At 42.8% G+C, this 27,803-nt stretch overlaps 1 protein-coding gene across 1 annotated transcript in view; it reads left to right on the top strand.

The window, feature by feature from the left end:
* Positions 1-2,202: 2,202 nt before the first annotated feature.
* The window catches only part of rnf19a (ring finger protein 19A, RBR E3 ubiquitin protein ligase), a 247,116-nt gene continuing 221,515 nt past the window's right edge, over positions 2,203-27,803 (top strand). The window contains 4 exon segments of the mRNA XM_068032374.1: positions 2,203-2,262; positions 2,373-2,447; positions 16,922-17,039; positions 20,882-20,946. Of these exon segments, the coding sequence (XP_067888475.1) occupies positions 2,203-2,262; positions 2,373-2,447; positions 16,922-17,039; positions 20,882-20,946 (318 nt within the window).

Here is a 27,803-nt window from a genome sequence, read left to right as displayed (position 1 = left end):
TTAATTTCTTTCCCAGCTCCCTAAAATCTGCCTGCAGGACCTCATCCCTCTTTCTACCAATGTCATTGGTAGCAATATGGACCTCGATCTCTGACTGTTCATCCTCCCCCCTCAGGATGTTCTGCAGCCACTTTGTGACAGCCTTAACTCTGGCACCAGCGAGGCAACATACTGTCCTGGAGTCACATCTGTGACGACAGAATTGCTGGTTTTCTCCCCTAACTATTGAATCCTCTTTCACTATTGCTTTTCTGTCCTTCCTCCTCTGCCCAGGTACAGCTGAGACACCCATGGTGCCATGGATTTGGCTGTGGTTGTACTCCCCAGAGGAATCATCACCCTACCAATATTCAGAACTGAAGACCAGTTAGACAGCAAGATGCACTCAAGGGACTCTTGTACAACATGTCCAGTCCTCCTTGTCTGTCTGACGGTCACCTCTCTGCCTGCATACTCTTAAACTGCAGGGTGATCACCTCCAGAAATGTGCTATCCAGCCTCGTGGTTGCAATGCAATGATGCCAATAGCTGCTCAAACCAGAGCTCAAGCTCCTCTAGCTGATTGCACTTCCTGCATATGTGGTTGTCCAGGACATGAGAAGATCCTGGAGTTCCCACATAGCACAGGGTGTGCATTTGGCGGGACTGAGATACCCTACCATGCCTCTATTTATTAGATTACTATTTAAACTTAACAGAAATAAACTTATGACTTGTCCCCGATCAGGACAAAAAGAAACACTCACCAGCTACCCACCAATCAGCTCCTTCCCTTGTGTTGATGCCACTTAGTTTATATTTATTTGTAGATTATTTTTAGCTTTAAAGCTGTTTAACTGTTTTAACCGCTGCCAAAACACAAACACTCACCACTAAAAAAATAAACTTAATAATTATCTGTAATTTACCTGTGCCACTCCACGTTCTGTACTAACTATGATATCTTTTTTTTTAGATTAGAGATACAGCACTGAAACAGGCCCTTCGGCCCACCGAGTCTGTACCGAACATCAACCACCCATTTATACTAATCCTACACTAATGCCATAGCTGGACGTGCACGGGCTATGATCAAGAAGTCACATTTAAACCAAAATGAGTGGGTTGCCACTCCTGATGAATAACGTGGTAGGTTTTGTTTGATTGCACTCCCATGAAGCACAATGGGAGGTCTAATTATGGTAAGGTGCCATATAAATGAAAGTTGTTCTTGTAGAAATAGGACACTAGTGCCATATTGTCAGCTGTGGCTTAGTTAGTAGCACATGTACCTCAGAGGTACAAAGGTTGTGGGTTCAAGATCCATTCTGGCCTATGAGCATAAAAGTCTAGGCTGATACTCTAGTGTAGTATTCAGGGAGTACTGCACAGTTGGAGGTACTGTTCTTTGGATGTGATTGAGGATCCTACCTGCTTTCTGAGGTGGATATAAAAGATCCCATAGTACCCTTTTGAAGAAGAGCAATGGGAATTATCCTCCCATCAACATCACAAATGAATTCTCGACATTATCACATTGCTGTTTGTCGGAGTTTGCTGTTTACAAATTGACTCCCGTTTCCTACATTAACTACACTTCAAAAGCATTACGTTGGCTGTAAAGCGCTTTGGGATGGCTGGTGGTCGTTAAAAGTTGCTGTATCAATGCAAGTCTTTCTTTTATAGGGAATAATACTATGATTTCATTTGTTAAGTGTATTCTTGCTTTGTTATGATTTTGGGTTTATCGTTAGGTTTCTTTTATTTGGGTTAGTCGTCTCTTAAACGGGTACGGTTAGAAAATGCATTTGGTCGGCGTCCATCTCAAACTATGGTGTAGTTAGACAGTCCTCCCCCAGTTGGTGCTTCAGTTTGTCCCGTTCTTAGGCAGCAGCGAGTTAACTTGAAACCTGGAGCGATCCGTTTGTTCTTGGACAATTTCTCGCTCAGGGAAGGAAGCGGCTGCCGTATAGTCTAAGAAACAAATCCCCAGCCAAGGGTGCAACTGGTATCTGGAGAAGCTCAGGTAATTGCAGCAGTAAATTCCTCGACTTGCTTCATCCTCCGTCTCAAAAATCTCCGCCCCTGACACCGCCTAAAGCTCCCTGGAGGCCGGAAGGAGTGGACGGTATCATCCCAAATACAATCGGCTCTTCAATTCAATTCAATTCAATTCAGTTCCCGGAGAAATTGTCTTTTACTCCGTGTGGCGTCGGCACCGAGATGCAATTCACCATCGCCCAGACTGAGATAAGGAGCGACTCTCTGGGAATACAATATGCGGTAAACGTGGCTTCTCGCTTCATAAAATAAAACACTCGGCGCTCTTCTCGTTTTATTTCTCACTGAAATGTTCATTCACTAAAGGCGTCTGTTTTTCTTGTTTTTGTCAGATTTACGGTATTCACCTGGAGGGGTTTCTCTTCTGTAAACTGAGGTACAGCCAGCTACACAAGTGGAATGAAAAGGTACGGAATTGTGTGTGTATATATATGAAGTAAAGGACAGGTGAGATTTGAGTGAGCTAACTCCAACGTATTGGGGAGGTTGACTGTGACCAATGAAATGTTGTGCTTAAAATGTAACCAAAGTTTCTAATTGGTGGTCTTTAATGTCTAACTGGCTCAATGATGGGTGTTGAATTTTTGCACCAGCTTGTAAAGTCTAAAAGGTGACCTATTTCTTCATAATCCTAGCCCCCAAATCTATGAACTCTAAAGTGCTTTGAAACTGTTCTGCAGATTAAAATCTTAAGGAAAGGTGCATAATAATCATGTTACCAAATCCACGAAAAGTATGGCTACCCTTGAACTTTTATTGATCATTACTTTACACAAATATATAGGGCATTTATCCATTTCTTTATGAAACTGGAAAACAAATAACTTCCAATCTTGAGTCTCAGCCGTGACTCGTAACATAAGAAATAGGAGCAGGAGTAGGCTCCTCCAGCCTGCTCCACTATTCAATAAGAACAAGGCTGATCCAATCTTGGCCTCAACTCCACTTTCCTGCCTGTTCCCCAGAATCCTTGACACCCGTATAGTTCAAGAATCAGTCTACCTCATTCTTGAATATATTCAATTCCAAAGATTCACTACCCTCTGAGAGGAAATTCATCCTCATTTCTACTTAAATTGGAGACCCCTTATTTTGAGACTGTGCCCCCTAGTTCTAGATTGCCCCATGAGGTGAAACATCCTCTTAGCATCTACCCTGTGAAGCCCCTCTCAGAATCTTACATGTTTCAATAAGACCACCTTTCATTCTTCTAAACTCCAATGAGTATAGGCCCAACCTGCTCAACCTTTCCTCATAAGACAACCCCTTCATCCCAGGAATCAACCTGGGTAACCTTCACTGAACTGCTTCAAAGAACAAAGAACAGTACAGCACAGGAACAGGCCATTCGGCCCTCCAAGCCTGCGCTGATCTTGATGCCTGCCTAAACTAAAACCTTCTTCCACCACCTCCCCTGGCAACAAGTTCCAGGCACTCACCACCCTCTGTGTAAAGAACTTGCCTCGCACATCCCCTCCAAACTTTGCCCCTCTCACCTTAAACCTATGTCCCCTAGTAACTGACTCTTCCACCCTGGGAAAAAGCTTCTGACTATCCACTCTGTCCATGCCGCTCATAACTTTGTAAACCTCTATCATGTCGCCCCTCCACGTCCGTCGTTCCAGTGAAAACAATCTGAGTTTATCCAACCTCTCCTCATAGCTAATGCCCTCCAGACCAGGCAACATCCTGGTAAACCTCTTCTGTACCCTCTTCAAAGCCTCCACGTCCTTCTGGTAGTGTGGCGACCAGAATTGCACACAATATTCTAAGTGTGGCCGAACTAAAGTTCTGTACAGCTGCAGCATGACTTGCCAATTTTTATACTCTATACCCTGACTGATGAAGGCAAGCATGCCGTATGCCTTCTTGACTACCTTATCCACCTGTGTTGCCACTTTCAGTGACATGTGGACCTGTACGCCCAGATCTCTCTGCCTGTCAATATTCCTAAGGGTTCTGCCATTTACTGTATACTTCCCACCTGCATTAGACCTTCCAGAATGCATTACCTCACATTTGTCCGGATTAAACTCCATCTGCCATTTCTCCGCCCAAGTCTCCAACCGATCTATATCCTGCTGTATCCTCTGACAATCCTCATCACTGTCCGCAGCTCCACCAACCTTTGTGTCGTCCACAAACTTACTAATCAGACCAGCTACATTTTCCTCCAAATCATTTATATATACTACAAACAGCAGAGGTCCCAGCACTGATCCCTGCGGAACACCACGAGTCACATCCCTCCATTCAGAAAAGCACCCTTCCATTGCTACCCTCTGTCTTCTATGACCGAGTCAGTTCTGTATCCATCTTGCCAGCTCCCCTCTGATCCCGTGTGACTTCACCTTTTGTACCAGTCTGCCATGAGGGATCTTGTCAAAGGCTTTACTGAAGTCCATATAGACAACATCCACTGCCCTTCATCAATCATCTTCGTCACTTCCTCAAAAAACTCAATCAAATTAGTGAGACATGACCTCCCCTTCACAAAACCATGCTGCCTCTTGCTAATAAGTCCATTTGTTTCCAAATGGGAGTAAATCCTGTCCCGAAGAATCCTCTCTAATAATTTCCCTACCACTGACGTAAAGCTCACCGGTTTATAATTTCCTGGATTATCCTTGCTACCCTTCTTAAACAAAGGAACAACATTGGCTATTCTCCAGTCCTCTGGGACCTCACCTGTAGCCAATGAGGATGCAAAGATTTCTGTCAAGGCCCCAGCAATTTCTTCCCTTGCCTCCCTCAGTATTCTGGGGTAGATCCCATCAGGCCCTGGGGACTTAATGCGTTGCAAGACACCCAACACCACCTCCTTTTTGATAATGAGATGACTGAGACTATCTACACTCCCTTCCCGAGGCTCATCATCCACCAAGTCCTTCTCTTTGGTGAATACTGATGCAAAGTACTCATTTAGTACCTCGCTCATTTCCTCTGGCTCCACATATAGATTCCCTTCTCTGTCCTTGAGTGGGCCAACCCTTTCCCTGGTCACCCTCTTGCTCTTTATATACGTATAAAAAGCCTTGGGATTTTCCTTAATCCTGTTTGCCAATGACTTCTCATAACCCCTTTTAGCCCTCCTGACTCCTTGCTTAAGTTCCTTCCTACTGTCTTTATATTCCTCAAGGGATTCATCTGTTCCTAGCCTTCCAGCCCTTAAGAATGCTTCCTTTTTCTTTTTGACGAGGCTCACAATTTCCCGTGTTATCCAAGGTTCCCGAAACTTGCCAAACTTATCCTTCTTCCTCACAGGAACATGCTGGTCCTGGATTCTAATCAACTGACTTTTGAAAGACTCCCACATGTCAGATGTTGATTTGCCCTCAAATAGCCGCCCCCAATCTAAATTCTTCAGTTCCTGCCTAATATTGTTATAATTAGCCTTCCCCCAATTTAGCACCTTCACCCGAGGACTACTCTTATCCTTATCCACAAGTACCTTAAAACTTATGGAATTATGGTCACTGTTCCCGAAATGCTCCCCTACTGAAACTTCGACCACCTGGCCGGGCTCATTCCCCAATACCAGGTCCAGTACGGCCCCATCCCTAGTTGGACTATCTACATATTGTTTCAAGAAGCCCTCCTGGATGCTCCTTACAAATTCTGCCCCATCGAAGCCCCTAGCACTAAGTGAGTCCCAGTCAATATAGGGGAAGTTAAAATTACCCACCACTACAACCCTGTTACCTTTACATCTTTCCAAAATCTGTCTACATATCTGCTCCTCTACCTCCCGCTGGCTGTTGGGAGGCCTATAGTAAACCCCCAACATAGTGACTGCACCTTTCCTATTCATGGGCTCCACCCATATTGCCTCGCTGCATGATCCCTCCGAGGTGTCTTCCCGCAGTACAGCTATGATATTCTCCTTAACCAGTAATGCAACTCCCCCACCCCTTTTAGATCCCTCTCTATCCCGCCTGAAGCTTCTAAATCCTGGAACATTTAGCTGCCAATCCTGTCCTTCCCTCAACCAAGTCTCTGTAATAGCAACAACATCATAGTTCCAAGTACTAATCCAAGCTCTAAGTTCATCTACCTTACCTGTTATACTTCTCGCATTGAAACAATGCAAGTATATCCCTCCTTGAATAAGGAGATTAAAATTGTATGCTGTAATTTAGGTGTGGTCTCATCAATGCCCTTTACAGTTGTATTAATACTTCCTTAATTTTATAATCCATCCCTGTTGCAATAAAGGCCAACATTCCATTTGCCTTTCTAATTACTTTATGCACTTACATGCTAACTTTTTGTGATTCATGTATGAGGACACTCGGATCCCTCTGTACTGCAGCATTCTGTAGTCTCTCTCCATTTAAATGTTTTCATTTTCTACACTTCCTACCAAAGTGGATAACCTCTCATTTTCTCACATTATACTGCACCTGCCAAATGTTTGGCCCTCACTTAACCTTCTCCATGGTTGAATAAATTTAAGGCTAGGGTAGACAGATTTTTGCTGTCTCAAGGAATCAAGGGATGTGGGGAGTCGGTGAGAAAGTAGAGTTGAGGCCAAGGATCAGCCATGATTTTTTTGAGTGGCGGAGCAGACGCAAGGGTCTGTCTGGTCTCATCCTGCTCCTATTTCTTATGTTCTTATGTTTTAATCCCTTCGCAGACTCTTTGGACTGATTTTTCACCATGGAGGTGGGAATATGGAGCGGGTTTGTTTTCGGGTCAGAATCCGGCCTCTGGTGGGAAACTGATAAAAATTAAGATTTTCACAGGGGTGAGCTCTTAATTGATGCGGAGATGGGTTTCATGTCCAATTAGAGCCAGTGGCAGTGGGAACAGAGGCGGGTCAGATGAAGCGTGGGGCTGAATTAGACTCCCCACAGCAGCCATCCCTGAGGCTGCTGGTGGTCCTAAGGGAGAAACTTGCTGATTGTGCTAAAGCCTTCCATTGTGCGCGGGGCGGCACAGTGACGCAGTGGTTAGCACTGCAGCCTCACAGCTCCAGCGACCCGGGTTCAATTCTGGGTACTGCCTGTGTGGAGTTTGCAAGTTCTCCTTGTGTCTGCGTGGGTTTCCTTTGGGTGCTCCGGTTTCCTCCCACAGCCAAAAGACTTGCAGGTTGATAGGTAAATTGGCCATTATAAATTGCCCCTAGTATAGGTAGGTGGTAGGGTAATATAGGGACAGGTGGGGATGTGGTAGGAATATGGGATTAGTGTAGGATTAGTATAAATGGGTGGTTAATGGTCGGCACAGACCCGGTGGGCCGAAGGGCCTGTTTCAGTGCTATATCTCTAAATCAAAAAATCAAAAATCAAATCAAAACACCAGAGGGAAGAAAGATGGCACAAGAGAGCCGGAAGCCTGACACCCATGGCAGGGCTGCCTGTTGCTTCATCGATGTCGACCCAGATCTAATGTAGGAGGCCGTGAGGGAGAGGAGGGAGGTCCTCTTCCCGGAGGGTGGCAAGAGGAGGCCACCGTGTCTCGCGGAGCACTGAGTGAGCCACTGGGGTGTCATCTTACTGTCTCTGTCTTCCTCTATTTGTGCTGTGTAAATGATGACACTTTAAGCCACACTTTTGGAATTGCTTTTCTTACTGCCATAGCAGGAAAAGTGGTATGAAATTGTGGTATGAGGGGTGAAAGACATCATGGGATCCCTCATGGTGAGGGAAAAGCCTCTGGGCAGATGTGCTTCCTTCATTGGCGGTAAATCAGGAGATCCCTGACATTCATGGCATCCTCATGAGCCCATCATGTCGCAAGCCGTGCCCATCCGCCTCGTTGTGAAGCCGGGGCACCTCTGTTCAGCGTCATCTCTCCATTTCCACTTCCTATAGCTCCTGCTCTTCCCAGATGATCTGTCTCACTCCAGGGCCTCACTGTCCTCGAGGTCCATACCTCTTTGGAGGGCAATGTTATGGAGAATGCAACATACCACCACAATGACTGAGACCCTGGCAGGAGGTAATTGGAGGGCACCACCCGATCGGTCAAGGCATCCTCAGAAGCCCGATGGCCTGCTCAATGGTTGTCCTACTGAGCAGTGCCTTTGGTTGTATCACCTCTGGGGCTCATGTAGAGGGGTCAGTAGCCATCTCTTCATGGGATTGCCCGTGCCCCCGAGGATCCATCCATGCACTTTGGGGTCAGAGTGAAGAGCTGCGGCAGCCTGGACTGGTGGAGGATGAAGGATTCATGCAGCTGCCAGGAAAGTGAGCGCACATGTGGAAGAAGCTCTTATAATAAAAGCAAAATACTGCGGATGCTGGAAATCTGAAATAAAAACAAGAAATGCTGGAACCACTCAGCATCTGTGGAAAGAGAAGCAGAGTTAACATTTCGGGTCAGTGACCCTTCTTCGGAAGCTCTTGTTGTGGCAGCAGAGCAGTTGGACGTTGAGGGAATGGTAACCTTTCCTGTTAATGGATCTCACTTGCTGATCAGTCAGGGCCTTGATGACCATATGGGTGCAATCGATGATTGCCTGAACCTGGGGAAATCCAGCCATGGTGCTGAAACCCAATGCCCTCTGTCTCTGCAAGGCCTAGTCTGTTTGAAATGAGTGTACTGTCCAGCTGTGGCAAAGAGGGCTTCAGTAACCAATAAGATGCAGTGGTGCGCAGCTGTTTGCGAGATGCCACTAACGTCTGCAGCTGATCGCTTCTGGCTCCATCCAAGGAAGAAGTTCAAGGCCACAGTGACTTTGACGGCTACTGGTAGGGCATGGCAATCAATGTTGTGAGGTCTTCAGCGATGAGGTTACGGTTCTCTGAGACCATCTGCCTGGAGACTTGTAGACTCCTGCGGCAATGCATCTCGATCATCGCCAGGTAGTTTCATCTTCGGCGGTAGACCCTGTGTTGAGGGTATGGCCTCTGTTGCCTTCCTCTTTCCTCTCCCATGCCCTCCTGCTGCTTGGAGTTCCACCCTTCCTGCGGAGGATGTTACCCCTCATCACCACTGGGTCCAAATTCTGATAGTCATGCTCCCATTGCCAGCTGTAGCCTTCCTTTTGGACAGGTGGCTGCCCAATTGTTCTTGACAGCCTTGGCCCCCTGCTGTTTAGCGTCCATGATGCCAGGGAGGTGAGGGGGTGGGTGATGGGGTGACGACTCCATTCAGTGCCAGAGTGTTGAGTGCTCGCTCTCCATGCCACCTCCTTTACAAATGCTGAGTCCCCCTTTGCCCCATTGATCCTATTACGGGGCTGTGGTGATGCCCTGGGGCAGCCATAATTGTACCTGCCTCCCATGCAGCTGATTAGAAACGGACAGCTCTTGAAATCCATGCCCTTCAAATTTCCACCCTCTCCATCCAACAAGCTCTTCATGAGCTTTATGACTATTTTAATTGGCCTCAATGTGGAGGTGAGCAGGTTTGCTGTCCCACCGTCCCCCCGACATGGTGAACATTGCTGCTGCCAGGAATGCAAGTTCTTTCTTTTAGGATGATAAAAAAGGACTAAACCAATATATCGTATTAAAGAGAAAATTTTGCAAAAATACACTTTTATAGCAAACGCAATGTGACGGGAGCAGAGCTTAATGAACTATATTTCCTAGAATTGAACCTAACCCCAAAGTGCCTTTATTGAGGTGATAATAACCCTCTCAAAGTAGCAAATATAAAGTCATCTTTTTTAAAAACGCAACAGGAATACTAGTTTGATAATTAAATCGTTACCTTGTATACCTGAGCTACAGATTAGAATTGTGAACTATTGTGATGCATCATTGCATACGAGATTATTTTAAATCAGATAATACCATATAAAAATAAACAAATGAGTCATAAAATGAACATCTCTGTACATGCAAGTGACTGATGATGAATAGTGTTGACAGACCAGTTGTTAGAAATCCTATATGCATTAACTGATTCATGATGAAGGGTGTTAACCTCAGCAGAGTTTTGGTCAATGAGTGTTAGCTGTGTATTTGATGTAAAGCTGTATTTTTGAACTGAGATCAAATGCGACATTCTGCACACTGCACAGAATTTGAGAGTCAGTTCTGTGGGGCAGCAGTGAGTCTATGTAAATTATTCATGCCATTATATCAGTCATGGTATTTTCAAACAAACTTGTGAGTTAAGGAAATAAAATCAAAATATTGCAGATGTTGGAAATCTGAAATAAAAACGGAAAGTGCTGGAAATACTCAGCAGGTCTGGCAGCATCTGTGGAGAGAGAAGCAGAGTTAACGTTTCAGGTCACTGACCTTTCATCAGAACTGACAGGTTAGAAATGTAATCAGTTTTAAGCAAGTAAAGTGGGGGTTGGGGGGGTTGGTGAAAGGAGAACAAAAGGGAAGATGTGTGATCGGGCAGAGGGCTGGAAAGATTAACTGACAAGGAGGTCATGGGGCAAAGGCAAAGGGAGTGTGCTGATGGTGTGGTGAAAGACAAAGTATTAGTGCAGAGAGAGTGTTAATGACAGAATAATGAACAGCTCTGTCCAAAAGTACAAACATGCATTATTCTGTCATTAACACTCTCTCTGCACTAATGCTTTGTCTTTCACCATACCATTAGCACACTCCCTTTGCCTTTGCCCCATGACCCTCCTTGTCAGTTAATCTCTCCTGCCCTCTGCCCTATTAAGCACTTTCCCCTTTGTTCTCTTCCCGCCCCCCCCCACCCCCTTCCCCTTCCCCTTCCCCCTTCCCCTGCTTTACTTGCTTAAAACCTATTACATTTCTAACCTTTGCCAGTTCTGATGAAAGGTCACTGACCTGAAACGTTAACCCTACTTCTCTCTCCACAGATGTTGCCAGACCTGCTGAGTATTTCCAGCACTTTCTGTTTTTATCTGTGAATTAAGGACATGGTTGTAGTACAATATTGTATAGCTGTTCTGGCAATGAGCAGAGAACAACAACACTATTTTTAATAAAGAACTTGCATTTGTATAATGCCTTGTAGTAAAATTCTGCAGTGTACTGATATTGTAAGTACCCCCACTAACTGGAAATGAAGGTTTGCTATTATAAGTACTCTTTATTTTTTTAAATGGTATGCACTAATTCTCACAACATCCAGTAATTTTCAGGCACCTTCACTCTGCGTTTCTGAATTTGAAAGCCCCTCATATAACATTAGATTTGGATGAAACTACTAGCATGCCAGGAACACTCCCGTACTGCAACAATAAACTAATGCCAAGTGCTTGGAATGTTGTTGACTTGAATTGTCGCAGTGATTTAACAAGTGGTTATCCTTTCATTTGTAACCATAAGCCACTTGTATTAGTATTATTGTCACAATTGTCCTGTTGCAGTGACGTGTTAGGAAACCAGAATTGCAGATTCCACTGTTTTTGGTGCATTGCCAGACTCTGTGTGTCACTGCCTTTTGTTATTCTTAGGATAAGAGGGAGAGTTGGGAAAAATGCAACTAATGTAAACTTTTTTAAAAATTGAAACATCAAAGATGAAAGGCTGATGACCCTACTAATGTTGGAAGGATGCATCCTTGTTTTCAAATCTCTCCATGGCCTTGTCCCTCCCTATCTCTGTAACCTTCTCCAGTCCTCCAGCCCTCTCCAATATTTGTGCTCCTCCAATTCTGGTCTCTTGCGTATTCCAAATTTTAATCACTTCACCATTGGCGGCCATGCTAAGCTCTGGAATTCCCTAAATCTTTCCATTTCTTTCTCTCTGTGTCTCTCTCTCTCCTTTTTAAGATATTGTTTAAAAACTACCTCTTTGACCGAGCTTTTGGTCTTCTGTTCTACCATACCCTATTATGTCTGGGTGTCAAATTTTGTTTGATAATGCTCTTGTGAAGTGACTTGGGACATTTTACTATGTAAAAAGCACTATATAAATGCAGGTGATTGGTGCAGTAAATGAGGAAGTTGCGATTTAGATGATGATCCAAGCATGTGTTTAAAGGAGTGAAGGTTGTAGGAGGAGGGAAACCATTTAACTTCTCTGCTGAGCCATTAAGGGGAAATCTTTGTGTGATTTGGTAATACGGCAAAATAACGCAAATGTTAACAAACTCAGTTTTGCAGAAGAGACTGAGGGTAGAAACAAATGAGGCAAAAGCAGAGCTTTTGTCTTGAGCAAATAGATTGTACTTGTTTGAAGTGTATATGTTTTTGCACACTAAAGGGATTTATTTAATAATAGAAAGTAAAGGATTCATGCAAAACAGACTCTCAAAGATTGTGTTGTTTGGTCCTCCCTTAGAAATTAGTGCATGATGTCATGCAAAATGGAGTGTAATTCTACCTGCTGTAAATATTTGATCTTTTATTTCAGTCATCTGGATGCCTGCAACTATTTGCTAGCTGGTATGCTTAATTTGATTTTGTGTTTTCGATCTTCCCTCCCTAGGGTACAGGATGATCTACCAGGCTCAAAATGCCTGGTGCACATTCCAGGACTCTCCTATTTCAATGCTGAGTCCCAATAACATTTTATTTCAGTAATATGGATCTTTCCCTAAGAGTTGTGCTTTTATACTTTTCAAACTACTCGGTGCTGAAACAGGTGAAGCCCTGGAAGTTGCAGCAGACACATTGACACTTCAAAAGTCACCATGCCTAAAGGAGGATAACTGCAGTTGTCCCAATATGTAGCTGGATGTTGAAATGATAAATATTAGAGAAACCTTATATAGAGGAAAGGTTTAAAGTGCATTTTGTATTATAGTTTCAGGAAGAGTCATGAATGTAACTTTTATGAGCCTTTCTGTAGCACTTCCTTTAAGCATGCAGCTGAATTTATACAAAGACAGCATTGTATCCATTCTTTAATCATGTTGTTCACTTCTTCCATGGGGGCAATAGCTTATGCTAAAGTGTAGTTCCGTGGTCAGTGTTCCACCTTACCCAAGTGGTTAGTCTACAATTGAGACAGACTTGATGGACTAACTTGTCATTTGCTACCGTTAATTTCGTATTTGTGACCGAGACAGTGAGTGTTAGTAGGTTAGTGACCATAGATAACATCCCAGCCTGATCCTGTCCTTACTTGATGTCCATGCAATGTGTGTTTTACAGGAGGGATCACTGAATACTGATCAGGAGTGTAGACCCTGACTGATGCCTCCGCCCCCTCAGCCAGGCTCACTGAGGCCAGTTGAGGCCCTGACTGTTCTAGTTGAGATAAGGTAATTTAACACAGGTTAAATCTGGGAACTTTCTGGCCTTTGGTTTGTTACCCTACTCTGGGCTGCATTTTTCCACTGATGATAGGGGTAGGGAGTGACAGCAATTCTTCCCCCCCCATCCTTTTGCTATCAATGATTCCCCCCTTCCCTACCCTTCTCCTGAAGGCTTTGACTCCACGCTGGACTGCAGCTCCATCAATACTTCGCCCAAGTGGCCATTCTTTGTGAGAGCTGATGACATGAATGTTGGCATGGAAGGAGGCCTCACAGTCATGCCTAATCCTATCCTCACCCATATCCACAAGTGCACACTTCCAGTAGGGGTGGCTGGATAGCTATCAGGAGCAGAAACTTATCAGATTTTTTTTCCTTCTTCCACATAGTGTGTTGAGATCAATTGTAGGACTTGAGTCTGTGCACATTAGCTGTTGCTGGCATAACTAACTGAGCTATCAGGTAGCCTGATGTCCCTGCGAAGTTTTTATATCACTAATATATCACAGTGCTGATATCTTGCAGAGTAGATGTTGTGAATTGTAAATTGATATTCTCTTGAATTAGCAAATGGGTATTTTAAATTAGACTTGGAATATTCATTAATGTTTAATTTGCATACCTAATTCCACAAAGGCCATTTTTCTAATTAAAGCAAAACTACTTAGAAGTTCTGATTTAAATCTAGCTGTTTGTCCAGAAGTGGCCTAAAATGTGATGGGTGATTTCTTTTCCTCTTAGGTTGAGCTCGATATAACTCTCTCTGCTCCTTGTTCCCAGCAGAAGCATTGAACTCTGTAGTTTTGGAATTCTAGTTTTGGAGTTCTGATGAAAGATCACAGACCTGAAATGTTAACTCTGCTTCTCTCTCCACAGATGCTTCCTGACCTGCTGAGTATTTCCAGGCCTTTCTGTTTTTATTTCAGATTTCTAGCATCTGTAGTATTTTACTTTTATATCTGTAGTTTTGCGGTTAGTTTGTTTATCTTTGTTCTACAATTCTTGGAAAAATGCATGCTGAGGTTGGTCAGATCCTGTGGACTGCCGCAGTTAGCCATGATCTGTTTTAGTATTCCATGTCTGTCACGGCATGAGAGGTATTCAGGCACGACAAAAAGGATGCAGCCTACTGCTGGGTTTATCTGTTGAAAAAGAAATACTTGCATTTCTATAGAGTCTTTCACAACCTCAGGGAATCCCAAATGTTTTACTTTTGAAATGTAATCACTGTTTTACTGTAGGAAATATTGTCGCCAGTTTGCATGCAGCAAGCTCCCACAAAAGGCATTGAGCTAAGGGCCAGATAATTTGTTTTAGTGATGTTGGTTGAGGGATAAGTATTGGCCAGGACACCAGGGGAGTTCTCTCCTACCCTATGAAGATTATTTGTTGTGATTTTGTTGAAAAATCATGGACATGTTTTGGTCTGATAAGGAAGGAATGTCATGATTGTATGTGTGGCTTGAGTATTAGAGAATATATGGTACTTGGAAGGGAAACTGAAAGTAGCTTTGTGCTTTGGGGGAAACAACTGACCTGAAGGTTGTTGTAAGATCAAATAGCTTTATAGCCACATTGAGCAGAGCAGTAAGCAAGGACTCAACCGAAGTCTTATAAAACACTTATTCAATCTTTGTTAAAGTTACAGCTGTGATTTCAAGTGTGATTCATTTCAGCCTGAGGTGTGACAATGGTCTGTAATAGGATCGGATCATGTTTAGGAATTCTTGACCATCTGAGCTAAGAGGGATTTTGGTTTATGCGTAACATGTTTCTGACATGAACTTGGGTTCTTCATCTTTCTGGCAGACTGGAGCCACCAGGACAAAGGGACTGAAGTATAATAATATAATAAGCAATCCTTTACTAGCTGCAACAACAGGTGGCTTGTTAACCTGTTTCTAAAGCTTTCAATAGGCATTTTCTTATGAAATGTTGGGAGGAAGTCTTATTAATGCTTACATAGTGCGAGGTGATGTGCGTGGGCTATGCCTCCTGGAAGGATGGTAACCGCTTTGATTGGCAACTCAGCAGCCAGTCCTGGACCTGGCGAGCTGGAAGAATCAAAGCCCTAGGCATCCTGTCGCTCAGGGGATGAAAGACACTGTTGCACGTTCAGTGAGCCAATCACAGAAAGTCTAAGTGCTGAGGTAGGTAAGTAGGAAACTAGGTTCCTGTTAAAAGCACTGCGAGACATAGGGAGAGCTGGTCTGGAATGAGTTCTCCGTTCAGTCATTTGCAATCTGTAAAATAAACCAGCTCCTTGCTTTCATTTTTTTAATGATCTTGTTTAATATTACTATTTGATTTTGCTTCTTGGAAGTCTGGTAAAATGCACATGGTTGTTTTTTTTTTTATGGTGTCCAGTTCATATGAGAGTTGTTTTATTAGAACCTTGAGATTTTGTAGGACTAGATATTGGGCTTTAAAGATAAACTCTTGTTCACATGGCCATGAGATTCACTTTTGGGCAAAATTAGTGAAACGGTGTTTGAGAGACTGTTTACAGCAAACACAAAATTTGTAACAGAAATTTTCATCCAGCGAGTTCAAGGACCGCTAACTTTTAATTGAGTTAAGCCCATTAACAGGGCTAGAGTGACGAACTTTGTTGTTTTCCATGCAGTGACTGGATTTCAAAAGTACCTGTTTGGCTGTAAAGTGCTTTGAGACGTCCGGTGGTCGTGAATGGTGCTATATAAATGCAGGTCTTTTTCTTTCATGCTACAAGGAGTGATGTGAAAAGGGTGTATTTCACTAGAAAATTGCCTGCTGTTCATTCATGTATTTCATGTAAAATAAGCCCGTTTACAGTTGGTGACATTTCACTCAAGTGATTATCTGTTTGCCTTCCGGAAGATGGAACTAAAGCTCATAGGACACATTTGAGATCGTGCTGTCCAACAGAGGATATTATTGTTGTGACCTCCAGGTCATACTATTGTTTGAGTATATTTATTTTATCCAATATCTAATCATAGGGGACATGGATTCCATTTACAGAGCGACTGCATATTCTGGATCTGATAGAATATAGAAATTTGTAACATTTAGGGATATATTTGAGAGTAGTTTTACTAGCAGTTACACCTTCAGCTGCCTCGGCCCTAAGCTCCTCAACCTCCCTGCCTTTCTACCGCTTTCTCCTCCTTTAAAACGCTCCTTAAAACCTACTTCTGTGCCCCGTACCTGTCCTAAAATCTGCTTATGTGACTCTGTGTCACATTTTGTTTGCTCATGTTCCTGTGAAGCACCTTGGTACAGTTTTACTACATAAAAGGCTCTATGTAAATACAAGTTGTTGTCAACAATGATGGCGGCCTAGATGTTGTGCTTATGTCACTCCAAAGACTTGAACACATAATCCAGGTGACAGTGCAGCATTGTCTCAGCACTGCACACTCAGAGGTCCTGCCTTTTGGGTTAGACGCCAAACCCGCGGCCCCATCTGCCTTCTCATGTGGATGTAAAAGATCTCTTGGCACCAATTTGAAGAAGAGCAGGGGAGTTCTCCCCGGTGTCCTGGTCAATATTTATCCCTCAACACCACCTTTTATATGGAGAAATAAACAGGTTATCTGACCGTTATCACTGCTGTTTGTGGAACCTTGCCATGCATCAAATTGGCTGCCGCATTTCCTGCACTTCAAATTACTTGATGACTGTAAAGTGCTTTTGGATTTTGTAAAGTTGTGAAATGCACTACATGAATGTAAATGTTTATTCTTTTACACAGTACTTTGTAAACATAGGTACCGTAGTTAAAGTTGTAATATTTGATTTACTTTAGTTGAGACGATATTTTGGGAGCAGTCTTATGCCACATTTTCCGCCGAAGAGTTATCTTGCACAGACAGAGTCTATGGCTGAGGAAAGAAGACTTCGGTTACAGCAGTATCTTCAGAAAGGTAGGTCTTTGAGTTGATTTCAGGGAAAACCCCTTAGACTTGACAGGCTGGTCTTTAAAACAACAAACCCATTCTCTTATAAATGTGGCCCGTTGGTGCGTCTGGGCTAAGAGAGGAAAATTATCAGCCACGGTTTCAGTTTCAAATCCTGACACTAAACTGCATTGGAAGGTGGCAGTATGTTGGGTGAGGCAGCCTATTTTTTTTTCTTCTTTTTCCCTAGCCCCAATCCATGGCCACAAATCCTGCTGTGTCCATCTCTCACGCACGTTCACACATACACACTCTGAATACTTGCTCATTCCTGAAGAAAACAGCAGATGAGATATATCGTGTTCCAAAACTGGTATACAGTCTAACTTCCGAGTACACATAGACGGATCACTGGGATCATTTAGAACAGTTCTTTTCAGTCGGCATTGGGAATTAATTTAGCAGGCTTTTCTTCAAAGACAGGAGACGAGATGAATTGATGAAGGGTCTTTTAAAGAGTTGCTGGAAAGTGAGCTGCTTTGTGGTCGTCTTTCCGTCCTTGACACTTCTTCAGCAGCAGGCTGACTTTATCTCACTCTAGAAGGTAAAACACACTGACGCCACAACCAAAAGCTTGTGAGTTTTTGTACCTCTCAGGTGTGCGCTGCTGCTCCCGGGCTTGTCCTATAAAGGGGCGCGCGACTGACTTCTCTCCCCACATCTTCCCCTGTTACCAGGGTTTCTGTTCTATTTTTAACTTGAGTCATGTGACAACCAGTAAACATTGGGCTGGATTTTAAATGCTCGTTGCTGATTTTGACGGGAAACTTCAAAGATGGCAACCCTTCAATTTAGTTTAAATATTTAAAGATTCAGGCCTTTTAAATTTTATCTAAAAATTAACAATGTTTCTAGCCCCTCTCCCACCCCCACAATGACCATACAGTTCATCCCTTGCCCTCTATCCACCCCCGAATATATTTACCAAGTGTACCTGCCGTTCCCCACCCCCTACCAAAGTTTATGAACTTTTCACTTCAAACCCTCCGCACCATCCCCTAGTCCAATCAGGTTGCTTTGACCCCACTCTTTTCTCCCCCCGCACTGAAATACTTACCTGCTCCCCACTCCCACCAGTGTCCCGCATCAGATCTCTGGATGGAGATCTGAAGGCGCGGGAGTGCCAGTCACTGGCATGAACATTGCACCGGGACCGACAGTGGGAGCGGGTAAGTATTTAATTCATTACTTTAAATAAATGAACATATTTACATTTTGATCCAGCCACCAAGCAGTGGGGAGTGGGGGGGTGGTGCAGGGGCCGCCATGAGGACCCACCACCACTGACAGTATAGGTCGGACCTTCCAGGTGTCGAGGCCCGTGGCAGGCCTCTCCTGGAGGCATCTTCTGGCCCCCAACTCCTGTGCCATGACCCCTGACCATCGGGGGTCTGTAAAATTCACCCCATTGTTGCCAAACCAGTTCTTTCAGTGTCCTTTCCTGGGGGGAAAAATACTGGTCCAACATTTCTTCAGTTTGACTATGAATTCCTCAAAAAAATTTTCACAAAAAAAAACAGAAGCACCTTCATAACAGTGTATGTGTATATATTTATATCTATATCTTTGTGTATATATTTATATCTTTGTGTATATATAGCTCTCTTGGCATTTCTTCGCAGATGAAGATTTTGGGAATATAACTACATTTATATATTATTTATATATATATATGAATTATCACCTGGGAAAGGTACAGGAGAGTTCCTGGAATTATGTGACAATGTTCCAGAAATTTCAGAAGCAGTAAAAATATTTCAACACTGATGATGCTTGATTAGAAGCAAAAGCTAAATACCATTTTTTTAAAAATGAGAATATTTCAGAATTCAGTCCTGAAACTGAGGCCACTTTTTTATTGGCCTTATGCCACTAGTTCTCATTGAGTGGCGATCATCTGGTAGGTAGCATCTCTGCATAATGACAACAATGGGTTAGGATGATGGAGGCCTGCATTAAATTTCTCAGTGACCCTTCATTTCTGCTGGTCGTAGGAATTTCTACTGTTACTGGAGCATTCACACTATGCAGCCAGTGTGACTTTGCCATTTGTAACATCTTACAATTTGGCCTCATCATAACATACCCATGCTTACGGCACCGACGCAGTTTCCACGTGCAGGCCTGCATCTCCTATGAACTGGAACTTGTATACCTTTTGTGTGGAACGAATGGGTTAGAGCATCACAGGATCTTTTTTTTCCATTTACACATTAGAAAGAAGTAAATGATGGCGCCATACTTTCTTGATCACTCCTTTAAGTGGAAAACACTAGTGACTGACTATGTATTGAAGCCAAATGACAAGTATATTTATTGCAAATTTATACAGAGTAAAAAAAAAAGGAATAAAATAGTTAATCTTCATAAATACATTGCTGAGATTGAAGCATTTTGGAATTCTTGGGGGGAGAAATTTGGTTGTGTAGCTTTGCTTCTGGTGATGTTACACAACCTTGCATCAATTCCACGGGGGCAGACGATGATCTAATTGAAGAACGCTATGCGAGTCATGCAGGTAACAGCCCATGACACTGCCTGCCCCAGGGGCATCGATATAAATGGCACTACATGAACAATTTCCTCCCCCTTTAGTCTTTTAATGACACAAGTGCTTGGCTTTGTGGATTTCCATTTCGCTGTTGTGACAAGAGCTAAACTGTTAAAGAAGGACCAGAACCTCTCTTTTTGTGGCCTTTATACCTCAGGCCCCTTTTATATGTTTTGATTAATTAAATAACTTTGCAAAAAAAGATAAATAAAACAAAACTCAAATTAAAATATGATTATTCGCATTGATAATGCACTCCAGTCCCTGCGGTGTCCATCAGTCATGGAAGGCCTCAGGCGAACCTCTGGACACCGCATGTTCTCTTGTCAGGGACACCCGGGCGTGATCGTAACCTCACAAGAGGGGCAGGCAATCGGGGCAGATTGACCTTTCGACGGCCCGCTGCCTGGACCTGTGAATCACCACCTTGGCCTGGCCCAGGAGCAGATCAAGGACCAAACCCTTGCTGTATCTATCTCAACCCAAGAAGTTGTTGGATACAGAACTGCAGCGATGCCAAATTAATGGTAGGAGATGCTTGCATTACTATTAATAAGCACTGATGAGCATTAATAAGTCTGATATACCCAAAATTGCTAAAGCTGACAAAGTCCAGCTTTTATGAAGTGTTACGACCGACCGCTCCAGTCAAAGCCCCCAATCAAAGTATACGATTCTGATTGTGGTGGGAGGAATGCACTGTTAATTCAATCCTGTTCCTCCACAGATTGCCTAACATATCATTTTTAAACTTTCCAAATTAAGGAAAGATCCAGCCAAATTGTACCATCTATTAACCCCCAAAAGAGGCTAACCAAACCAGGTGTCTTTAACTCAACAAATTAACAGTTTAATTAGAAAAACTAAATACTTGAACACTACTAAGATGTAACTGAGCAAGCGAAGCCTACACAAAGTAAGATGTTTTGAATTTGAAGTCCCTATGCTTATTATTTGCTTCTATATCTTTTGATATAATTGTAGCTGGATGAGCGGAATTCCCTAAAAATCCAATTTGAAATGTACAACCCAAGCATATTTGTACAGGTTTTCTTTAAGCTGCGGAACACACCTTTTCATTTTGCAAAGGAATTCAGTTCTTCTATTTTCATTGGTATTTTTATTGCAATTCCTGTAAATATGTCTCTTAATGTTCGAGGTGCAGGTCTGGTGGGTACTTGTCAATTCTATTTTTATAATCAAGATTATAAAACCAAACAAAACCAACTGCTGTATATTCATGATTTTGCTTTTACAGTTGGGGAGGATCCTGTTATATCAGTCAGTGAAATATTCACCACTTTATTAAAGAATGCACAACAGGTAGGAAATAATTTCAATTTTCCTAATCCTGAATTTAATGTATTGTAAAATGCAAATATCATGGTAGCTATTCACACTGTACATCACTTGAGTATGTACCCTATTTAAATGTAGTTTTAATGAAATGATTCTCTCCCACATCCATGCTATTGCAAAAGGCTGTTTATGGATGGCCTACAATGCAGAGTTTTTTTTTAAACCAACACAACTAACCAGATTTGTATAAAGAAGTTCAAGTATAGATGCCAGTGGAGACTGATATTGAAACATAAATCTTCTAGCTGACTCCAATACTAATGCGTTTTAGTTCCAGGCTTTTTCCATTGTGTGGGTTTTAAATGTCGTGCTTCGGATGCTAGGTGTGTACAGGGGAATATTATTAAAGAATGAGGAGAACTCTACCAATACATGTCACCCTATCTCTTATTGCCAAGTCTTAAGTGAAAAAAATCACTTCATGCCAGATGTGGTTAGCACCAACTCAAATTAATTTCATCACTTGGTGAAATCCAGCAAACTGCTTGTTTCCTACCAATCAGCCCAGTGGAGGGAGGACAGGGTCATTTGGCCCATTCTGATGCCATACAGAGGAATGTTTTAAGTTAATCATGTTTCATATGGACTTGAGCTTTGGAAGCAATAAAAGAAACTAGGGAGATACATCATAGTAAGCAATGGAATGTAAAAGCCTGTATAACGTGTCAAATAGATGATGCTTCACGCATTCTCTATGTGATGAATCATTTAACTGAGAGGGCCATGTTAAGTTTGGGCATGTCAGTGAATAGAACAATGTTGTGTCACATAGGGGCGGTGCATTCCAGTTACTTAATTAATTTTGTGCACCTAAAATTTTAAATTGTTATATATAATGTATTAAATATTAATGACATGCATTATATCTGTGCAGTGAGACTTGCAACATTTGCACTGTGACTTTGACTAGTGATTAAGTTTAACTTTTCCTGGTGTGTAGACTTTAGAGGCTGTGGGGTAGTGTTGGTATTCAGTTTAGGGCTGTAGTGTGGTTGTTTCAGCAATCAGTTTTGAATAAGGGCCTGCTACATTCCGAAGTGCAGTATGGTGCTGCAAAAGTATCCTTATTAGATTTGAATGAGTATTTTTGAGACTTGGTAATTTCATAATTAATGCACTGAAAGATTGATGTGCAATGGGGTCACCAATTAGCAATCAATCGTGGAACCCTGACAGAATTTTTTTCCTCACTTTCCACCTCCTCCCAAACTTAGTTCAGGGGCAGTTTATTGCTCTGATTCCTGCCCTGACTGAGTGTGTTCACTTATAATCTCAACCTGGGTCTTCATGGCTCAGTTTTGCACAGGTCAGTACATTTACCAACCAAGCCACCTGGCAAGTATTCATTAAAGAAGTGTTAGTGTAACAGCAGCAATGTAAATTAATCGTTCTAGCAGTTGCAACTGTTTACTGAGTTATTTTGGGATCTGGATGCAGTTTCCATGTAAAATGGTCAGAGGGTTTCCAGAATGGGTGATCAGTATTAGTGGGAAGTACTTGTGCAGTTGCAACTCTCTTTAATACCTGGAAGCTATAAGGACAATAGTGAGTAGAGTTATAGCATACTAATATAACGGACTGGAAGTAGTGTTCAAAAAGGGAAGAAATCTTTGGGGAGAAAAGAGACTTGGATGGTGCGAGAGGGTGAGGAGCATGGACTGCAGCACTTCAAGGTGGCTCACCTTCTCGAGGGCAGTGAGGGATTGGCAGTAAATGCTAGCCTTGCCAACAACACCCATATCCCATGAACAAACAAATAAAAAAGTAAAGGAGGACAGCATGGAATCTTAAGGCCAACTGCCTGAAATTAAGGAGAACACTTAAGTACCAGAGGTAGTGGAAGCTGGACCTTAAAGGCAAACTGTTGAAGGATAAGGAGGCTAAAACCATCATGCCCATCAGTTAAGGTAATAATAATGGTAAGGAGTATATTGAGTTAAGTTTAAAACAAAACTATAATCATTTCGCCAGAGTTGTGATAGACAAAAGGTCCTGAGAACTGATGCACTCAGATACTGTATCAAGATAAGCAGCTAAAAAGAGCAGATAAGATTGAGGAACATAGAAGGAGGAGAGTAGGTGAAAGCTCTTCCAAATTTCTCTCAGTTCAGGAATAGTCCCCTAAAATTGAAAAATTTCCAATGTCACTCCACCATTTTAGAAGGATTTATAGGCCTATTAGATTAGTGTCTGTTATGGGGATATTGCTCAAGTCTATTATTAGGGACAGAATGATTGACCAGTTCATGTTTGCCCAAAGCTCCAAGAGATCCAGCATGGATTTGAAATAGGTAAGTCATGTCGAATGAGCCTTGGAAGGGTTGCAGTGCAGATTGCCTAGGATGATACCTGGAATAAAAGGGTTAAATTATGAGGAAAGGTTGCATAGACTAGTATTCCATTGCGTATAGAAGATTAAGGGGTGATCTATTGAAGTGTTTAAGGCATTTAAAGAATTTGATGGGTTAGATGGAGATAAACTATTTCTTCTGGTGGGAGAGTCCAGAACAAGTGGGCATTAACCATAAGCCATTCAGGAGTGATGTCAGGACGCACTTTGTCACACAAAGGGTAGTGGAAATCTGGAATTCTCTCCTCCAAAAAGCCATTCAGGGCAAGTCAGTTCAACATTTCAAAACTGAGATTGACAGATTTTCATTAGGAGAGATGTTTTATGGGTTATGGAACCAAGACAAATAGACAGAGTTAAGATACAGATTAGCCATGATCTAATTGAATGGTGGAACAGACTGGAGGGGCTGAATGGCCTACTCCTGATCCTATTTTCCTATAAAAGCAGAAGGTGAACATGGAGGAGATGAGAGGCTGAATGGTAAAAAGAATTATTGTAATTTAGGGGGGGGGGAAGAAAACGCAGTCAATAGCAGCAGAAGGAAGAAGCAAAGATTTTGTAGAGTTAATGCCTCATAATCCATTTGTTAGTATCTCTGGAACTGGAATGAAAATTGTTGCTGAACAATAGGAGTTAAAAGCAAGCGGAGCCAAAAAGCTGTGAGCTGAAGTCTGAAACAAAAACAGAAAATGCTGGAAATACTTAGCAGCATTTTCTGCTTTCGTTTCAGATTTCCAGCATCTGCAGTATTTTGCTTTTGTGTTTGATGAAGTCTTCATTTTAAGATTTTTAAATTGCTAGTGGCTTTAAAGAGAAGAATTTGAAGGCATTTGTATTTATGGTGGCCACAATAAACCCAATAACTTTCTGTATACTTAAAGATGATTAAAACATGTTTAATAACTGATTCTAGGGACCTGATCTTCATTGGGGTGGGTTTTCCGAGTGGGAGGATGGGGGCGGAGTTGTGGTTGAGGAAATCCAGAAGTGCAGGCTTTCCCACGGGCTGTGGAACTTTAATTCCATTGCGTGTCCCAGTGTCCGGAGGTGGCCACAGTCCAGGACCAGGCAGGGAGCCTGCTGTAGTGTGGTGGTGGATGGTGAGGTGGGGGGCAGGGTACATTCCTGTGGGGTATGGAGTGGGGTCCGATCCTAGTGGGTGGAATGAGGTTAGTGATCTTGGAGGGGAGGGGGGGGGGGTTGCTGGGGGGGAAGCAGGTTAGCTTGGTGGGGTGGGGGGGAAGCACTCCTGCTCCTCCTGGCCCACAAGCAGCACTAGTAAACCATTGCCTTTTCCATGCAGTAATCCTCACTTCTCTTTAGCTGTCAGGCCCAGGAAACCCAGCCAACCAGAGAGAGAAAGTCTGGGCATGCAGCCTTATTATATTATTTAAATGACCAACTCACCTCCTGGGAATGGATTGATTTCCCCCCCCCCCCCCCCCCACCACCACACCTGGTTCAGCATCTATTAAAACAGGAAGTGGGTGGGTTCAAGGCGGTTCAGCGTCAGGTTTAAGATTTTTTGTAAATTTTCACATTCCACCCTACCCAATCCAAGCACTAGGGTTTATTTCTAAAGGGTTAGAATTAAAAAGTAGGGAAATTATGCTAAACATGTATAGAGCCTTGGTTAGACCACACTTGAGTACTGCTTGCAGTTCTGGTCATGATATTGTAAAGGATATAGAGACACTGGAGATGGTGCAAAGAAGATTTACGAGGATGATACCAGAAATGCAAGGTTATAAATATCAGGAAAGGATGAACAGGCTGGGCCTCTCTTCTCTTCCAAAAAGGAAGGCTGAGGGGTAACCTGCTAGAGGTCTTTAAAACTATGCAAGGTTTTGAGGGAGTGGATTCAAAGAGAATGTATTCACTTGTTGGGAAGTGCATAACGAGGGGCCATCAATATAAGGTAGTCACTAAAAAATCCAATAGGGAATTCAGAAGAAACTTTTTTACCCAAAGAGGGGTGAGAATGTGGAACTTGCTACCACAGGGAGTGGTTAAAGCGAATAATATAGATGCATGCAATGGGAGGCTAGACAAGCATATGAGAGAGAAGGGAATAGAGGGTTATGATAGAGTTAGATGAAGATTGACAGGAGAAGGCTCGAGGGGAACATAAATGCCTGTATGGACTGGTTGGGCCAAATGGCCTGTTTCTGTGCCACTACCTGCAAGTCCCCCTCCAAGCCACACACCATCCTGACTGGAACTACATCAGCAAGGATTGGTGTGGGAGAAATGGGTTCCGATTCATGGGGCACTGACGCCAGTACTGGGGAAGGAGAGAGCTGTTCCATTGGGACGGGCTCCATTTGAACCATGCTGGGACCAGTGTCCTGGCGAATTGTATAACTAGGGTTGTTGATAGGACTTTAAACTAATTAGTGGGGGGAAGGGAAGTTTAAAAGATCAAAAAGAAACGAGAGAGCAGAGGTGCAGGGTAGTGAAGAGGCAAACGGTAATCAAAGTGTGACAGGAAGGGACAGAAAATATAAGCAGAAGAGTGCAGCAGAAATTAGAACCAGAATGAGTAATAATGGTAAAAAGTCAAAGCTTAAGGCTCTTTATCTGAATGCACGTAGCATTTGTAACAAGATAGATGAGTTGACCGCACAAATGGAAATTAATGAGTATGACTCGATAGCTATTACATAGATGTGGGTGCAGGGTGACCAAGACTGGGAACTCTTATATTCAAAGGTATTAGACATTCCGGAAAAATAGGCAGAAAGGAAAAGGAGGTGGGGTAGCTTTGTTAATAAAGGAAGGTATCAGTGCGGTGGTGTGTAGTGATATAGGTGCAATAGATCGTGATGTGGAATCAGTTTGGGTGGAAGTAAGGAATAGCAAGGGGAAGAAGTCATGGGTGGGAGTCATCAATATGCCCCTGAAGAGTTGTCTCACTGTAGGACAAAGTATAAATCGGGAAATAACGGAGATGTGTAAGAAGAGCACTGCAATTGTCACGGGTGATTTTAATCTATATATTGACTGGACAAATCAGATTGGCAGAGGTAACATGGAAGACGAATTTGTACAGTGCATCAGGGATTGTTACTTAAAGCAATACGTTGCCGAACCTATCAGGGAACAGGCTGTTATAGATCTAGTAATGTGTAATGAGGTAGGATTAATAAGAGATATCATAGTTAAGGATCCTCTAGGGGGTGGCGATCACAACATGGTAGAATTTCAAATTCAGTTTGAGGGCGAGCAACTCGGGTCTCAAACCAGTGTCCTTAACTTAAACAAGGGCAATTACAGAGGTATGAAGAAAGAGTTATCTAAAGCAGTCTGGGAAAATAGACTAAGGGGAAGGTCAGTGGATGAGCAGTGGCAGACATTTAAGCAGATATTTCATAACATTCAGCAAAAATTTATCCCAGTCAAAAAGAAGGACTCGATGAGAAGGAGGAACCACCTGTGGTTAACAAAGACGGTCAAGGAGAGTATCCAATCAAAAACTAAGGCATACAAAGCGGTGAAAACTAGTGGTAGGCCAGAGGATTGGAATTTTTTTTAGGAACCAGCAGCAGATGACTAAAAAGTTAATAAAGAGGGAGAAAATTGATTATGAAATTAAATTGGCAAGAAATATAAAAACAAACAGCAAGAGCTTCTATAGGTAATTAAAAAGAGAGTAGCTAAAGTGAACATGGGACCCTTGGAGGATGCGACTGGAGAATTGATAATGGGGAACAGGGAAATGGCAGATAATTTAAACCAATATTTTTGCATCAGTCTTCACGGTGGAGGACACTATAAACATCCCACAGATATCAGATGAGCTAATGGGAGGAAAGATCTTGTAACAGTCTCTATCATGAGGGACAAAGTATTTGACAAACTAATGGGACTAAAGGCAGACAAGTGGCCAAGACCTGATGGCCCTTATCCAAGGGTTTTCAAGGAAGTGGCTGCAGAGATAGTGGAGGCATTGGTCGAAATATTCTCGAACTCACTGGATTCCGGGAGGGTCCCAGTGGATTGGAAAACCACTAATGTGACGCCTCTGTTCAAGAAGGGAGGGAGACAAAAAGCAGGAAACTGTAGACCAGTCAGCCTAACATCGGTCGTTGGGAAAATGCTAGAGTCCATTATTTCCACTGGTGGGGGGGAATTTTGAACTAGGGGACATAGTTACAGAATAAGGGGACACTCATTTAAAACTGAGATGTGAAGGAATTTCTTCTCTGAGGGTAGTGAATGTCTGGAATTTTGTACCCCAGAGAGTTATGGAGGCTAGATCACTGAAAGTATTTAAAGAGGAGGTAGATAGATTTTTGAAATATTGGGGAGCTGAGGGCTATGAGGAGCTGGCACGAAAGAGGAGTTGAGGTCTGAGGCAGATCAGCCATGATCTTATTGAATGGTGAGGCAGGCTTGAGGGGCCGAATGGCCTACTGCTCCTATTTCTTATGTTTTCTTTTCCTTCACTGTCACTGGGTCAAAATCC

This window comes from Heterodontus francisci, chromosome 5, assembly GCF_036365525.1.
Source record: "Heterodontus francisci isolate sHetFra1 chromosome 5, sHetFra1.hap1, whole genome shotgun sequence".
Lineage (NCBI taxonomy): Eukaryota > Metazoa > Chordata > Chondrichthyes > Heterodontiformes > Heterodontidae > Heterodontus > Heterodontus francisci.
This window is presented reverse-complemented; position numbering and strand designations above follow the sequence as displayed.